Source organism: Martes martes (genome assembly GCF_963455335.1).
Source record: "Martes martes genome assembly, chromosome: 12".
In the NCBI taxonomy this organism is placed as follows: domain Eukaryota; kingdom Metazoa; phylum Chordata; class Mammalia; order Carnivora; family Mustelidae; genus Martes; species Martes martes.
In genome coordinates, this window is record NC_137900.1 from 27,530,934 (window position 1) to 27,548,068 (window position 17,135).

General features: G+C 37.5%; 1 protein-coding gene across 2 annotated transcripts in view; it reads left to right on the plus strand.

The window, feature by feature from the left end:
• NAA35 (N-alpha-acetyltransferase 35, NatC auxiliary subunit) overlaps positions 1 to 17,135 on the plus strand; it is a 96,989-nt gene that overhangs the window by 16,870 nt on the left and 62,984 nt on the right. For both annotated transcript variants that reach the window (XM_080819944.1, XM_080819943.1), the window contains exons 4-6: positions 645 to 759; positions 1,728 to 1,802; positions 2,376 to 2,543. In XM_080819944.1, the coding sequence (XP_080676070.1) occupies positions 645 to 759; positions 1,728 to 1,802; positions 2,376 to 2,543 (358 nt within the window). The remainder of the gene's footprint in view (positions 1 to 644; positions 760 to 1,727; positions 1,803 to 2,375; positions 2,544 to 17,135) is intronic.

Here is a 17,135-nt window from a genome sequence, read left to right on the forward strand (position 1 = left end):
TACAGACAGTAATGTGCCAGATTATTACTATCATTGAATATATAAAGAAAATGTTTGATGATTATTCGAAACACAACTTTCTAAATATTAGAGAAAAATTACTTAAAGGCAAAGTGAAATCCGTTATAGATCAGTTGATCTTTTTTCCAAAATTTCTGATGTGCAACCTTTTTGAAAGAAATACAAAAAAGTCTTTTTTTTTTTTTAAAGATTTTATTTATTTATTTGACAGAGAGAGATCACAAGTAGGCAGAGAGGCAGGCAGAGAGAGAGAGAGGAGGAAGCAGGCTCCCCGCTGAGCAGAGAGCCCGATGTGGGGCTCGATCCCAGGACCCTGAGATCATGACCTGAGCCGAAGGCAGCGGCTTAACCCACTGAGCCACCCAGGCGCCCCCAAAAAAGTCTTTTGTTTTCTTTTCTCTCCCACAGTGCTTGTAAAATAATTCGAATGACAAATACATGGAATAATTTTTATGTTATGTTTCTATTTAGTTGAAATAGAAGTGGTAGCAAATTGGGAAGATAAAATACATAGAATATTATCGTTATTTAAAGCACTGTAATAATTTTTATATCATTGTGAGAATCTGGGTAAACTTAACTGGTTCAAGAACAATTTGTGCAGTCATGTTTTTTATTTGCAGATTTGGTCTTTTTGAAGCCATGTCTGCTATTGAAATGATGGATCCCAAGATGGATGCTGGCATGATTGGAAACCAAGTTAATCGAAAAGTTCTCAATTTTGAACAAGCTATCAAGGTAATTACCATTGTGCTTTTGTGTTTTATCATTTGTTATTTCATATGTTAAAACAACGAAAATCAAACTTGGCATATTAAAGCATAATTTTTAAAGAGCATTTCAGGTATATAAATAAAATTTAGTTATAACCTTTAGTTATTGATCTTTGAAATCTGTTAAATCTAAAAATTGTTTAGGATCTTCATTACAAGCTTGCTCTAAATTTGTGTGTATTTATTATTTTTTTAAAAAGACTTTATTTATTTGTTTCAGAGAGAGAGAGAGAGAGAGCACAAGTGGGGAAAGGGGCAGGGGGAGAGGGAGAAGCAGATTCCTCACTGAGCAAGGAGCCTGACAGGGGCCTCAGTCCCAGGACCTGACCTGAGCCGAAGGCAGATGCTTAACTGACTGAGCCACCCAGGTGCCCTATTCATTAATTTTTGAAAGCATTTCAGTATATTTTTAAATACCAGGGTAGTTGGTTAAGGGATTAAAATTGGATATTAATATATTAAGCAAGGTGCTTATGGTTGTGAGTTTGAAATTAACTCTGTGAGGATTGACTTATAAATTCATCCATAGTTGACAGAGTTTAATTTTGCATACTTTATGAGAAAAGATTTACTAAACAAAATTTACAAGTAATATAGTTAACTTAAAATCGTTTACTTTTCTTTGGGCATCTGGCTGGCTCAGTCGGTTAAACATCTGCTTCTTGATTTCCACTCAGGTTATGATTTCAGGGTTATGAGATTGAGCCCCGCCTTGGTCTCCACGCTCAGTGGGGAGTCTGCTTGAGGTTCTCTCTGCTTCTACCCTGTACCCTGTGCACACCCTGTGTCTCGGTTTTTATCCGATGATGATACAGTTCTAGAATTTTTATTTTTAAAATCTTCAATTTTTGGAAGGCAAAATGTTACTGGACATAGAAACCATAAATTTGTAAAAAACTTCTGCTCATATGTCCTATTTCTCCTCCTTTTTAGGATGGCACCATTAAAATTAAAGACCTCACCTTGCCTGAATTGATAGGGATAATGGATACTTGTTTTTGCTGTTTGGTAAGAGTTAAAATAACACTTGGTTAATCTAAAAACTGTGACTTCCCAGAAAGTTCCTTTGGTTGGGGGTTATTAAATTGGAGATGGAAGGCCCGAAAACTTGTGCAGATTCTTGCAGTAATCTAGGTGGGAAATGAAGCTCTCAACTAGTCAGTAGTAGTGAATATGAAAAAGAAAAGTTAAATGAGTGGCTAAGGACTGGTTAGTTCTAAAATTGTGAATTCCCTACTTTATGGATTTCTATGGACTCCACTGTGGAATTGATTGCTTTTGAATGGTCTGTAAGGCAGCATTGTCATTTCATTAGTCTTCAAATATATTGCAGACTGTTCTATATAAGAATACTTTCGTTAGATGGCTAGTCGTATTTATGGTATATGATTCTTGAAAAACTAAAGTCAGTGAAAGTGAATTGTAATTCTTTTGTTTCCTCTGAACTTCCTTTTAATCATCTTTGAAATGCCATGATTAATACTATATTTATTTGGGTCTGTGGCAGTCTAGCCTGGGTCAGTTTAGACTTTGCAGACTGTATGTTGTCTTAAACATACACATACTTTTATCTCTTTATAGATAACATGGTTAGAAGGCCATTCCTTGGCACAGACAGTATTTACGTGCCTTTACATTCATAATCCAGACTTTATAGAAGATCCTGCCATGAAAGCTTTTGCTCTGGGAATCCTGAAAATCTGTGACATTGCAAGGGAAAAAGTAAATAAAGCTGCTGTTTTTGAAGAGGTAAGATTTTGTAATATGAGAATTCCTGAAGCTCATTTGACCATCTTATTTATTGTGATATATTTAAATGATTGTGATACTTATTTTTTTTTGTGATACTTATTTTTATCAACAAATATAGGTAAAAACAGTTTTTTAAAGTAATGCTATGTTGTTTACAAATATATTGGCTGAAGTAATCCAGTTTGAAGAAAGAACTTAAATTTCACTGTATATTCTTTCCATCGCTACCATGCATTGAGTATCCATTATGTGCAGATTGTTCTGGGTGTTGTGGATATTCACAAAGAAAATAGCAGACATAGCTTCTTCCCTCAAGTCTCTTGTAAGGTATAACACAGAAGTGCTGTACTTTTGGTCTTTGGGTAAGAGGGAGTTAAGGAAAACAAAGCTTTGAGGAATATTTTAGGGCATAAACATACTTCCAGTTTTTACGAAGTACCTTGCCTTGAGGAAGTGTTTTGAGTTTTAAACTTGGAAAGATGTTTTTCTCCTTATGAGAAAAATAAGGTTTTAGGTTCTGATAATTTTAAGGGGAAATGTAATAACATTTAAAATTATTGATAAGGGGGCGCCTGGGTGGCTCAGTGGGTTAAAGCCTCTGCCTTCTGCTCAGGTCATGATTCCAGGGTCCTGGGATCGAGCCCTGCGTTGGGCTCTCTGCTTGGCGGGGAGCCTGCTTCCACCTCTCTCTCTGCCTGCCTCCCTGCCTACTTGTGATCTCTGTCTGTCAAATAAATAAATAAAATCTTTTAAAAAAATTATTGATAAGTATTTTTAATTCTTCCTTTTGTTGAAACATGTTTCTTTTTAACACTGTTACTAATCCAAAATAAATATCTTAGTCTCCTCCAGTGGTTCAGTCTATAGTATGTATAGTTTTTCTAAATTTATATTAATAATAGAATAATATAGCTAATATGACTTCACATTTGAATATATGGCTTGTGAGTTGTGTATGAAATACTGTCTACTTTTTACACACTCATTGGTTATTTAGCTACTTATTTTAATTGCTGTGGGTATCATGGAAAATCTTTTCCACTTGCTTGAAAATTTTAAAAAGATTAGTTTGCATTAACAAGTGAGAAGATATATACATATGAATAACTGCATTCTCACACTACACCCAAAAGGACATTGAAAATCCTAATCCTAGGCAGAGAAAGGATTCATATAGCAAACAGTGCTACAGTAGTTGGTTAGCACCCTTGAAAGTTAACTTATCATCATTTTACATCTGCCTTAATCTGTTGGGTTATTATAGCAGAATACCATAGATGGAGTGGCTTGTAAACAACAGAAGTTTATTTCTCATAGTTCCAGAGACCAAGAAGTCTAAGATCAAGGCACCAGCAGCTTCAGTGTCTTGTGAGGGCTTGCCTTCTGGTTCATAGATGGCCATCATTGCACCATGTCCTCACATGGGAGAAAGTGCAAGGGAGCTCCCTTGGTCTTTTTTATAAGGTCACTGATCCCATTCTTGAGGGCAGACCTATCACCTTCCAAAGGCCGGAACTCCACAGATATTATCACTTTGGGTATTAGGACTTAACATATGAATTGTGGAGGGACACAGACACTCAGTCTATGACAACATCAAAATAAATTGAATATAGTTGAAGTATTTTAAGTGTAAAAAAGTTGTTAAAAAGAAGATAGTTTGTAGAAAATGAAATGACCTTTAAACATGAGAAAAGGTGCATAACTTAAGAGACATGCAGATTAAAACTGAGATGCCATTTTTTACCCATTATTGGCAAAGATTAGAAATTTTGTATAATGTACATGTACATGAGGGTGAGAAACAGGCATTCACATGGGCCATGTGTGTGAGAGATGAATAGTCACTGCCTTGGTCTTTTTAATCTTTAATTTCAAATTAACAAGTTATAGTGAGCACAAAGAACAGCATACATCCCTTACCTTGATTCAGCTGCTATTAATCCATTGTCCCATTTACTTTCTCAATTTCTCTCTCATGTATGTATGTTTTTTTCTTGAACCAGCAGAGGGTAAGTTGCATACATTATTACCTTCTCCCCACAAACACTTCTCAGTGTGCATCTCCTAAGAAAAAGGATACACAACTACAGTATAGTTCTCAACCTCAGTGAATCGGTAGTAACAGTCTGCTCTCTATACTCTGTTCCTGTCAGGTGACCCACCAATATCCTTTTTAGTGTTTTTTCCCCCCTACGGTTTGGAATCCAGTCTAGGATCATGTCCTGCATCTAGTTGCCTGTCTCTTTAGTATCCTTTAATCTGTAGCAGTTCCTCAGCCTTTCTTTGTCTCCATGTCATTGATGTTTCTGGAGAATGTAGGCCTCTCCTAGTTTGTCTTTTTAAGAGTGTTCCTCACTTGAGACTTGTGTGTTTTTCCTTGTGATTACATTAGATTATGTGGTCCTGGTAGGAATATGATATAAGTGATACTGTGTTCTCCTTCTGGTGTCACAGGTAAGGCATACACCCACTCAGTGGTGATGTTGTTTTGTTCCAAGATGTTTTCTGATTACTGTATGGTTACTGTTTTCTCCCCTGGTGTGTAGTAAGCCTGCCATAGGGAAACTCTTTAAGGTCATACAAATAGCCTGCTCATTAAAATCTTTGCCTATATTTAGGATCCATGGATTCTTGGTTGGACTAATCTTCACTGTGATGGCTGCAAAATGATGATTTTCTCACTTTAGCATGCCCTCCACGTTTATTAGGGCTCAGGTTTCCACTGTAAGCAAGTCTCAAACATTTTTATGGTATTAGAAAGTCACGTAACTGTTTCAAAGAGCAGTTGATAATATCATAAGTTAAAGTGTATATGACTTAACTCAGCAGATTCACTTTTAGGGATTTATTCTACAAATAGATCTGTGCTGTGTACAAAGACTTATGTACAAGGACATTAATTGTAGTTTTGTTTGTAGTAGTGAAAGTCTAGAAACTACCTTAACGTCCAACATAGACTTGTTAAATGAAGCTCCTTTCCTACAGTGGAGTATTATGCACCCTTTACAAAGAAGGAGGTAGTCTTATGTGTACAAGTAAGATTAGACCTCCAAAATAAAGTAAAATAAGTTAGGTATAGAAATGTATAGGTTTCTTTGTAAAAATGGTAAGTAGTTAAATCTTCATACATAAGATAACTGGAATCTTGAAACTTGGGATATACTTGTGTGTGCTGTTGGAGTTTTTATTATGTGCCTTGATGAGTTTGTTTTAAAAGGGAGTGAAAATAAACTTTTTGTAATGTAAATAATTATAATTGAAATTCTGCATATTCTCTGGATGAAGGTCTTAACAAATGGGAGAACTCATAAAGGAAAAGACCAATAGGAAAAAGCTGATAGAAAAATTTTTGGAAAAATCTGGATAACAAAAATTATCTGTATTTGTTAAGATCTCATTCAAATAAAGCGTAACACTGAAGCCCAAATGAGTAACTGCAGTAAAATCAGCTTACTCTTGGAGAGTAATAAATAACCGTAGCATTTAAAAATTTAGTCTCATTGTCGTCCAAGAAATACAGTTAAAATAATCGCTTTTCATCTACCAAATACATTTTTAAGTGAGAATATTCAGTATTGGTAAGAATGCAGTAAGTTGTCATTTGGTTTTTATTAGTGGGAGTATGCATTAGCACAGCTGGAGCTAATTAATTCATCTTTAGAACTCAGCCTTAAATGTGGGTACTTTATGCGAAAACACTTTAATCAGTTTTTAATAGTGAAAGTTGGCATCAACCAAAATGCCACCATTAGGGTTTGCTTGAAGTAAATTATAGATAATTTATTACACATAATTTATTATACAGAGTGATAGTGAAAACATGTCTAAAATCATGGGAGACTGGAGGTACCTGGGTGGCTTAGTTAAGTGTCTGCCTTTGGCTCAGTAATGATCTTAGGGTCTTGGGATCGAGCCCCAAGAGGGTCTCCTTGCTTACTGGGGAGCCTGCTTCTCCTTCTCTCTCTGCTGCTCCCCCCTGCTTGTGTGTACCCTGTCTCTCAAGTAAAATCTTCTAAAATAAAATCATGGGAGAGTGTATACTTTGAAGGGTTAGTATAACCAACTGTTATACTATACTATATACAACATTATAACCAACTGTGTGATAATAAAGAAGACTGGAAAGAAATATAAAGTTCCTGGGTTGGAAGAATTATGTGTTCTTGTTTCTGTAAACTTTTCAGGGTTTTCCTGGTAAGTTTGTCTTGGTCTTACAATTAGAAAAAGAATTGGTTGCCTATTGAATAGTCCTTAAGAGACCTGGTAATGAATAAGTAAGAATGAACTGTAATAAACAGATCATTTCTTTGAAATGGCTGCTTCTGAAGTTCCTAGGTGCTGGTTTATTTTGCCCTCAGATGTGTCTTTGCTTGATTTTACTCCTGAATTAGAGACATGTGTCTGTCTTAATATAGTATCCTGTAGACCTGTACAAAATGAGAACCACTGTTCTCCCATCAAACCACTGGTCCTCTTGCATTCTACATCTTGCAATGGTATCTACAGGGTTATTTAAAGATTTTTATTTATTTATTTGACAGACAGAGATCACAAGTAGGCAGAGAGACAGGCAGAGAGAGAGGAAGGGAAGCAGGCTCCCAGCCAAGCAGAGAGCCCGATGCAGGGCTCGATCCCAGGACCCTGGGATCATGACCTGAGCCGAAGGCAGAGGCTTTAACCCACTGAGCCACCCAGGCACCCCTTCCTTCCTTCTTTATCACCTAACATCGAGAAAGGGAACAGAAGCAGGGGTAGTGGGAGAGGGAGAAGCAGGTTCCCTGCTTAGCTCGGTCCCAGGACCCCGGGATCATGACCCACGCTGAAGGGAGACACTTAACGACTGAGCCACCCAGGCACCCCTCCATATTTCTGTATAATAGACTTAACATTCTTATATCTAGATATAAACAATTTTATACAGTTATTTTATACAATTTTATACAGTCTTAACAATTTTTAACTGGGATATATCAGCACATTTTTAGCATATAACTGGCATTCACATATTAACCCCTCCTGTATCCCAATAGTTCAGTTTTGGTTAAGTCATTATTTAGTGTTGACGTTATAGTGATTGTATAAATACTAATGACAAATGAGCCCGAGTGGTGTAAGCATACACTTCCTTTCTCATACAGATTTTTATTTTTCTTGGAGATGATAGCTGCTGCTTTTGGTTTGCTTAGTTTTCTCTGTACTTCTCCTTGATTCTTCCCTTCCCATTATTATAAAACACCATCAGATAGTCTATCAGTATTTTTTTGAATTCTTCTTAGCTCCTTTGTTCTCTAGCTTCAGGCTGGATCAGTTCTCTTCTAGGTCTACTGTACAGCTGTGATCCCTGGTTCTATTCTCCTGGGAATTTCATTTCCCTTTCAAAAAATTTTTCTGTTTGTTGCCTAGTTATCTGGATTTCATGCCTTTATTCTTAGTTTATTACTTTGTGTGGTATAGTATTTCCAGTTCCATGGGGAGAGACAGGGTTGGAATTGTTTTTTTGAGAACTTAGATGTCTGAAAATGTCTTTCCTACCCTCACACTTGATTAAAAGTTTGGTTGTAATAGATTTTTAGGTTGGAAAATCATTTTTCTCAGAGTTACTTAGGCATTACTCCACTGACTCTTAATTTTAGTGTTGCCATCCTGATCCTTTATATGTGACCCATGTTTTCTCTTTGGAAGCTTTCAGGATTTTTCTTTCTAATGATCACACTTTAGATTTGGTCATTACAACCCTTTTCTGATCTCAGTTTGAAGTATCCTATTATCAGACCACCACCTGTTTATATGTTGCTTATGTTCTGATTTCTACAGTTCACCCCTACTTGGACTCTGGTTTATTATATCACTTTCTTGCTGTCAGTACCCTTTTGACTGTCTTTGACTTTAAATCTTCCTTCATGACAGTTACTCCCTTTCCTGTACTTGCAGCTGTCTTTCTCTCATGCCTTATTGTACTTCAATTCTAGTTAAGTCTAGCTCTCTATCTACCGTGCCTTTATACTTGCACATCTCAGTGTAACTAGAGAAAAATACACTTAACACTGATTGGTCCTACTTTGAGTTCATCACCACTAACTTCAGATGGGCCATGAATGCTTCTTCCCTAGGTCATTCACTCTCCCTCTTAGACTTCTAACACTTTTACCATCCTCACTTGAAGCAAACCTACCTTCCTACTGCACTAAATAAGTGGAAGTAATCTCACCTACCTGCACAGGTGCCCTATGTTCTTTGGCCCTTTTATCTGTCTAGATGAATCTTCTCTCTTATCTAAGGGTGATCTCTTCTTCTTGTGCATTGGATTCCATACCCTGTCTTATTAAAAAATATTCCTCTAGCAATCCTCCCCTCTGTTCCTTGCTTCATGAATATGTCCCTCTACTGGATCATTCCCATCAGCACGTTAGCATGGCTTTTCTTCCTCAATCTTAAAAATACCATTTCCTGGGATAACAGAACTTTAGCTTCTGCCCCATTTTATGCAGTTCTTCTCAGCAAGAATCCTTAAGAGGTTTCCATTCTCTCTTAAATCCACTCCAGTCAGGCTTTGAATGGTGTTCCACCAAAACGTTATTGTCATGGTCATCTAAGACCTTAGTGTTGCTAAACCCATTGGTTGATATTTGGTCTTAAACTTTATTGGTCATCAGATTTTTGACATGGAGTCCATACTTGAAACAGATTATTTTCTTGGCTTTTAAGATGTTCTTTTTCCCTGTTTTCCTGCCCCACTGGTGGTTCTCGTTTGTCATCTCATTCACTATTGTATCTCATTCTCTATTTTATCTCTATTGTCATCTCAATCTCTATTAATCAATTGGATAGCCAACACTATCCGATAGATATAGAATGAAAGCCATATACATCATTTAAAATGTTCTAGTAGCCTATGGGTGAAATTTTTGTAACATTTTATTTAGCCCAATATATCTAAAATAATATTTCAATATATAATCTTTTATAAAATATTAATGAGAATTGCCCAAAAATGGAAAGAGCCCAGATGTCCACTGATGGATGAATGGATAAAGATGTGATATATATATACATACATACATACGTACATGTGGAATATTACTCAGCCATCAAAAAGAAGGAAATCTTGCTGTTTGCAACGATGTGAATGGAACTGGAGTATATCATGCTGAGAGAAAGACAGAAAAAGACAAATAGCATATGATTTCACTCATATATTGAACTTAAGAAACAAAATAGATGAACAAAGGGAGAGGAAAGGAAAAATAAAGTAAGATAAAAACAGGCAAACCATAAGAGACTCTTTTGTTTTTGTTTTTGTTTTTAAAGATTTATTCATTTAGAGAGTGCACGCAAGCAGGGGGAGGGGAAGAGAGAGGGCAAGAAGCAGATGCCACACTGAGCACAGAACCCAATGTGGGGCGTGATCTCAGGATCCCCAGGTGGTGACCTGAGCTGAAATCAAGAGTCGGATGCTTAATTCACTGAGCCACCTAGGTGCCCCAAGAGATTCTTAACTATAGGCAACAAAGGGTTGCTGGAGAGGAAGTGGGTGGGGGCATGGGGTAATTGGGTGCATTAAGTAGGGCACTTGATGTCATGAGCACTGGGTGTTATATGCAACTGATGAATCACTAAACTCTACCCTGAAACTAATAATACACACTATATGTTAAGTAACTTGAATTGAAATAAAAATTAATGAGATGTAAAATTATGGGGTTTTTTTGTAGCAAGTATTCTAAGTGTGGTATATATGTTACACTTACAGCGCATCTCAGTTTGAACTATCCACATTTCAGGTGCTCACTACTTAATTGGCTGTGCGATGGCCGAATGGGTCAGCACAGTTCTAAGCACTGGTGTGGCTCAGGCCCCGTCTTTACACCTCTTCTCTGTTTCATTCCCCTGATGAGCTCATGCAGTTTCATAGACTTAAATTCTGTCTCTGCTAGTGAATCCTAAGTTAGTATCCTCAGCTTAGACTTTATAGACTTCCCTAAATCTCAGACTCACATGTGCTACTGCCTATTCTACGTTTTCCACCTACCTATCTATCTCAGACTTCACATTTCCAAAATGCAACTGCTGGTTTTCCCCTTCCCTCCCAACTTCTTCTTCTGTAGTCTTCTCAGTCTCAGCAAATGGAGCTCTGTTCTTCTTGTTGTGCAGAACAGAAACCTTGGAGTCATCCTTGACTCTTCTCTTTGTCTCATATATCACATCTAAACCCTCAGGAAGTCCCGTGGACCAGAGTTTGGCAGTCAACAACTTGCTGGCCTACCCAGCCTGTTGCCTATGTTTTTTATGGCCCTGGAGATAAGAATGTTTTTTGTGTTTTTAAAAAATTTTTTAGAAGTTTTCTATTTAAGGTTATTTATTCATTTCAGAGAGAGCACGAGCACAAGCCAGGGGAGTGGGGGCAGAGGGAGAGGGAGAAGCACACTCCCCACTGAGCAGGGAACCTGACCCGGAGATCATGACCTGAGCTGAAGGTAGACACTTAACTGCCTGAGCCACCCAGACATCCCTGTTTTTTTGTGTTTTAAATAGTTACATTTAATATATAAGTACCTACATAATATCTCCATTTTACCTCTTGGCTTGCAAAATGTAAAATATATATTATCTGGCTCTTTTAAAAAAAATCCTTGACTGATACTATCTGTTTATTTGCTTAATCAGTTTATTTCTTTAATTAGTACCAGGCATTGCGGCAAGTGCTACTGGGTGAAATTCTGCACCTGTAATGATAGGCATGTATCGCTTTGCTGTGCAGGGTGAGGGTGGGAGGGACACTAAGGGTGCGCTTCCTGGCTCTTACGCCTTTTCTCCTTTTTAGGGAAAAGTCCTCCTTATCTTTAGACTTGAATCCCAGTCTCCTGACTTGTCCATACAGACTTCAGTTTTCTTCTCTGCCCTTCTTAACACATTCTTCTGTTATAACTGGTGCCTACACACTGGTTTGTATGAAACAGTCCTACTTGACACCATTTATCCTGGAATAGTTATTAATAGCATCCCCTTTTACTCTCAGTGGTATGCCACTTTGAATAATAATGGAATGGTCCACCCCTTCTCCTGTCATTTTTTGAACGTGGATGTGATGTTTGGAGGTAGATCCTGCTTCATTTTGTAAACGTGTAAACCTAAGAATTGCCTCAGAGCTTAGGATGGTGAAGCAGAAAGATTACTTCTGATATTCCTGTTACTTGGCATGATAGAAGTAAGTATGCATCACTTAAGTCACCGTAGTTGGATTTTCCTCGTATTTGCAACCAAACATATTTTTAATACAAAAATAAGTAAATTATAAAAGTTCTGGTTTGCCTGGCAAAGAGTAAACATGTTTACACATTTGGTGTGTATTTCTCCAAATATTTTCTATAATATGTATACACATGTATTTTACTTAACATGGAATTATGTAAACTATTTGCAACTTTTTTCCACAGACAATAGAAAATAGATTTCTGTATATACCAGTATGTTGTAGGTAGAGAGCTACCTCATTGTTTTTTATTGGCTGCATAGCATCATGTTAAGAGTACAGGTTTTGAGTAATTATTTCTGGCAAGAATTATTAAAGGATGCTAAAACTATTAAACAGAAGTATAACAAGCACAGGATTTATACCTAGTCTCCAAGTATCTTCCCACAAGGTATTAATTAAGGAAAATGATCCATTTACAGTGAAGAAATATGGCAGATACCACCTTAGCTAAATGGCCAGACTTAATATCACCAATAACGGGACGATTCAACGTCGTGCTTCCAGATACAGTGCTCCATGAAAGAACAAAACATCACTTCTGTGGTATTCCTATTAAATATAACATAAATTGGATTTAATCTTAGAGAAACATAAGGCAATTCCATATTGAGGGATGTAGTTGTTAAAAAATAACCTCGGCCTGTACTATTCCAAAATGTCAGGACATGAAAGATAAGGACCAAGGAAGTGCTCCACATTAAAGAGACATGAATTCCCAAATTTGATCATTGTACCATGGTTACGTAAGAGAGTGATTTATGGTTTTGGGATATCACACTGAAGTATTTAGAGGTAAGGGGGCATCACAGTTTATAATTTAGTCTCAAATATTTAAGAAAAAACATAGAGAATAATAATGCAAATGTGTTAAAATATCATTTGAAGAATATTGGGAAGAATATGGAACTTCTCTGTACTATTTTTGTATTCTGAAATTTTTTTAAAATAAAAATTTTAGAAACAGCCTCTGGGGATTGATAACACCTAAGTGTGTGTTCTTTCTCTGTCACTTATATGCTTTGTGGTGTTTGGGAATTTAAGTTTCTATGCCTCAGTGTCCTCATTTATAAAATATAGTTTGTAATAGTCCCCACCTCAGAGCATTATTTTGAGAGTTAATGAAGTTATTCAAGTAAAATATTTAGAGCAGCACCTGGCACATAGTACTTAATAATGTTAGCTGTTACTCTCATTTGTATTCCATTGTATATATACAGTAAATTAGTGGACATTTAATTTGAAGTCTTAATCTGAATCATCTGTGGTCATGTTTTACTCTTACTTGTAGCTTTACTGTGTTACTCAGTATCTAGTCTGTAGAAGGTACTCAGGTTTGGTTGGAAATCAGGTCATTTCAGGAGCACCTGAAATCTTTATGCAAAGTAACTTATCTGTGAAATGAGTTTTTAAAGCAGGAATAAATTGTAACCAATATACATTGGTAATTGTTGTTTTAGAAGGGGTTCAAAAAATTTTACTTTATTAGAATATTACATTATTAGTACAGTCAAGATCAGTGGTTTGGTTGAAATCACATTTAGTACTGCTATTGGGTATTCTACTACAGTTATGATTGTAAATGTTTTATTATTCCAGATTTCTTTGTGGGGTTGCATGTTTTAAATGCTGTGTTTTATAAAATACCCGTGATAACTTTCTGCAGTTATATCTTGGCAGTATTGTAAAGACATTGTAAAATACAATAAAGAACATGGGGCTTTACCTCTCAGGATGTCTTCATCACCCTAATGGCTGTGATTGTATTTTGCCATTGTACCCCTGGGTATCTAGCCCATACCAGCCCACATTGTGTGGTCTGAAAGAAAATGGTTTAGAAATGAATAAGTGAGGAGAAAATTTTCCTTACTAGTCTATACCTCCAAATTCTTGATTTCAAAAATACTACCCTTTGATGGCTACCACTTACTTTTTGGCTTCCTTACGCTGATTGACCAACTCCTGCTCTCCTTCAGTTCCATAGGGACTTCCAGTTCCCAGATGCTGTTCCTTTAGTTTTCTCTGTAACTTCTGTTGTGTCCTCATTTCCATGGTCCAGTGGTGAAATCATTCTTTCTCAAATACCCTTAATTCCCTTGCCCCTCTCATCTCATCATAATGTGTCACTTATATGGCAAAACCCCAACCATCTGTCTACTTGCTGCTTGCACCCAAACAGCAGACGGCTGCTAGAGAAAGCCCACATCTGTGTGTCTATTCTCACTTTAATTTTAGGACTGCAAATCTCAGATGGGCATTTAGCACTAGAGACAGCCCTATCCTTCTGTGGTAAGCTTTCTTTAACAGCCTCTCAGTGACTTCTCCACATCTTTTACTTCTCAAAACCTCCATTGCCAATGCTCCTCTCTATCAGCTTACATTGTACCTTAATGAAATTTTAGATGGAATCAGATGTGGACCAAAGTACCCTGTCTTCTCATAATCACATGTGTTAAACCGTGTTGGTACTCACATCATCTGCCTTCTGTCTTGTGACAATGCAAGTACCCTGACAATCTAAGATCAGCCTCTTGTGTCCTAGGTTCTCTTCCCTCTTGGCTGCTGCAATCATTAATCCTTCTTTGTATTGCATTATTAGTGTCTCCTTCCCTACTACATTATTCTTTTGGCATTTAAGCATGCTTAAATACTCAAGTTTAAAACAGCCCAGTTCCCTTGATCCCATGGCTCCTTACGCTAGTGTCATTTCACTGTTACCCTATGCAAAAAACTCCTTGAATTAATATTTATTTTTCTTATCTCTTCTCATTCTCTTATTAGACATTCTTTTTGTACAACTGCACAGAAGCTGGTCTTAAGGTCCTTAATAATACCCATCTTGCTAAATCCTTTGTTCTTACCTCTCGCTCTCTAACTACTGGTGTCATTAGACCCAATTGACCTCTCTTTGAAAGAGTTCCTTTTCCTCATTTTCCTGGTGCAGCTGTCTCTTGGTTTTTTCCCTCACTGGTTAGCCCATTTCTTGGGCTGGCTTCTCTAGATAGCTGGGACTACTCCTGGGGTCTTCTGTACCTTCTGCTTCAGTTGATGTCCTCTAGTTCTGCACCTTTTAATACCAACTCTGTGCTGATGAAGCTCAAATTTATATCTCTAGTCCTGATTCCTCTCCTGACTTTCAGACTCACAGAAGTGCCTTCCTGAAATCTTCACTTGGATTAACTAAGGAAATTATAAACTTAACTAAAATTGTACTCCATTTCTGCCCTATCTTAATAAATTGTACCATTATATACCAGTTCCTCAGACCAAACACCTAAAAATGATCCTTGATTGCACAACTTGCCTTATACCCCACATTCACTTCATTGGCACATCATGTTGGTGTTGCTTTCTCAATATATCTTGATTTCAACAACTTCTCATCATTTCCAGTTATAATCTCAATCCAGTTGCTTGCATTATTGGATGGTGTCCAGTAGCTGGTCTCCCTTGGTTTGACTTTGACTTTTGTCCTTGTTAAATCTACAGGGTTTTAAGAATCATCTTTTAATGGTAGCATCTGTTTATATAACTTCTCTGCTTCAGTCCTCCAATGACTGAGATTAAGTTCTTGTTACTGAGGTGACTATTTATTACACAGATCTGTGATATTTTATCGCATAAATGTTTTTCCTTAGACGCCTTATGAAAAGCAATGCATAGATAGGACTTACTGGAGTGTTTTGTCTTCACAGTGTTGGCTTACTTAATTTTTTAAAAATTAGTAACATTGGGGCACCTGGGTGGCTCAGTGGGTTAAAGCCTCTGCCTTCGGCTCGAGTCATGATCCCAGGGTCCTGGGATTGAGCCCCGCATCAGGCTCTCTGCTCGGCAGGGAGCCTGCTTCCTCCTCTCTCTCTCTCTCTCTCTGCCTGCCTCTCTGCCTACTTGTGATCTCTGTCTGTCAAATAAATAAATAAATAAATCTTAAAAAAAAAAAAAAAAAATTAGTAACATTTAAAAATTGGAGGATTTTACATTAAATTAGTTTTTTTTGTACTGAGTAACACTAGCTTTGCATTCATTACTCAACAGGATAAGTAGTGGCTGGCTTCCTTTACATGAAGTGTGTGTTTTCCAGTGTTCCAGTTCCAGTTTTCCACTTCCATGAAGTGTGTGTTTGCCATAGTCTGTGTCCTCCACCACTCCCCCAGGTATCTTGTAGTCAACTGATCTACTTAGGAAGATGACCAGGCATGGCTGTGCCCTACAGTAGGTCATCATTCACTTGACATATTTTTTATTTTTATTTTTTAAAGCATTTTACTTTTTATTTTTTAACACGGGGCTTAAACTCAGGAGCTGGAGAGCAATCATTTTTTTAACAGTATTTTTTTAACAGTACTTTGTGCCAAGTATAATTCTAAGCCCTGGAGATAAAGCAGTGAATACAACACAGCCTTGATGTCATTGATTTTGCATTCCTTGGGAGAGAGGGTCAGTGTGTCAGTAAACACATAATGTCAGGTGTTGTGTGAAGAAGAATGAAGCAGGGAGAGGGCATATAGGTTGGTGAGGGGTGCTGTTTTAGAATGTACAGGGCAAACCTCCATATGAGAAATTGACATTGAAACAGAGGCTAGAATATGGGGAGGGATGGAGCTCTGGAAACCTTAGGAAGAAACTTTGTGGGGAGGGGTCAGCAAGTACAGAGGTCCTGAGAGGAGAATGTTTTGATGTGTCCGAAGGATGACAAGAATCCTTATGTAACAGCAGTGCAGTGAATGTGGAGAATGGCAGGTGGAAGGAATTGAGGTTGGAGAGGGAGGCCAGATCTGCATGGTAATGGGTGGTGGGGCTCTCAGTTCATGTGGGGTTTTGGATTTTCCTGTGAGCAGGGAAACAACTGAAAGGTTTTAAGTGGGAAGTGATGTGAAATGAGTTATTTTAAAACAACCCCTTTGGCTTCTGGCAGTGAATAAATTGTAGCAGGGACAAGTGTGGAAGGCGGGGTGACCTGTGTGGAAGCAGCTGTGGAAGTGGGGGGGGTGACTTCACTAGAGATAACTGTGAAATGTGGGAGTTATGCTTAGATGAGACATTGAAGGTCGGACTTAATGGGTTTTCTGATGGTTTGGTACAAGGCATGATAAAATGAGAGGAGGGGTGCCTGGGTGGCTCACTTGGTTAAGTGTCCAATTCGATTTGGGGTGAGGTCATGATCTCAGGGTCTTAAGATTAAACCCTGCATTGGGCTCCACACTAGGCATGGAGTCTGCTTGAAATTCTGTTTCCTTCTCCCCTGCTCGCTTGTTTGCTCTCTTAAAAAAAAAGAAGAAGAAAGAAAAAGAAAAGAAAAACTAGAGGAATTGAAGTACAGGTTTTCAGCCAGAGTA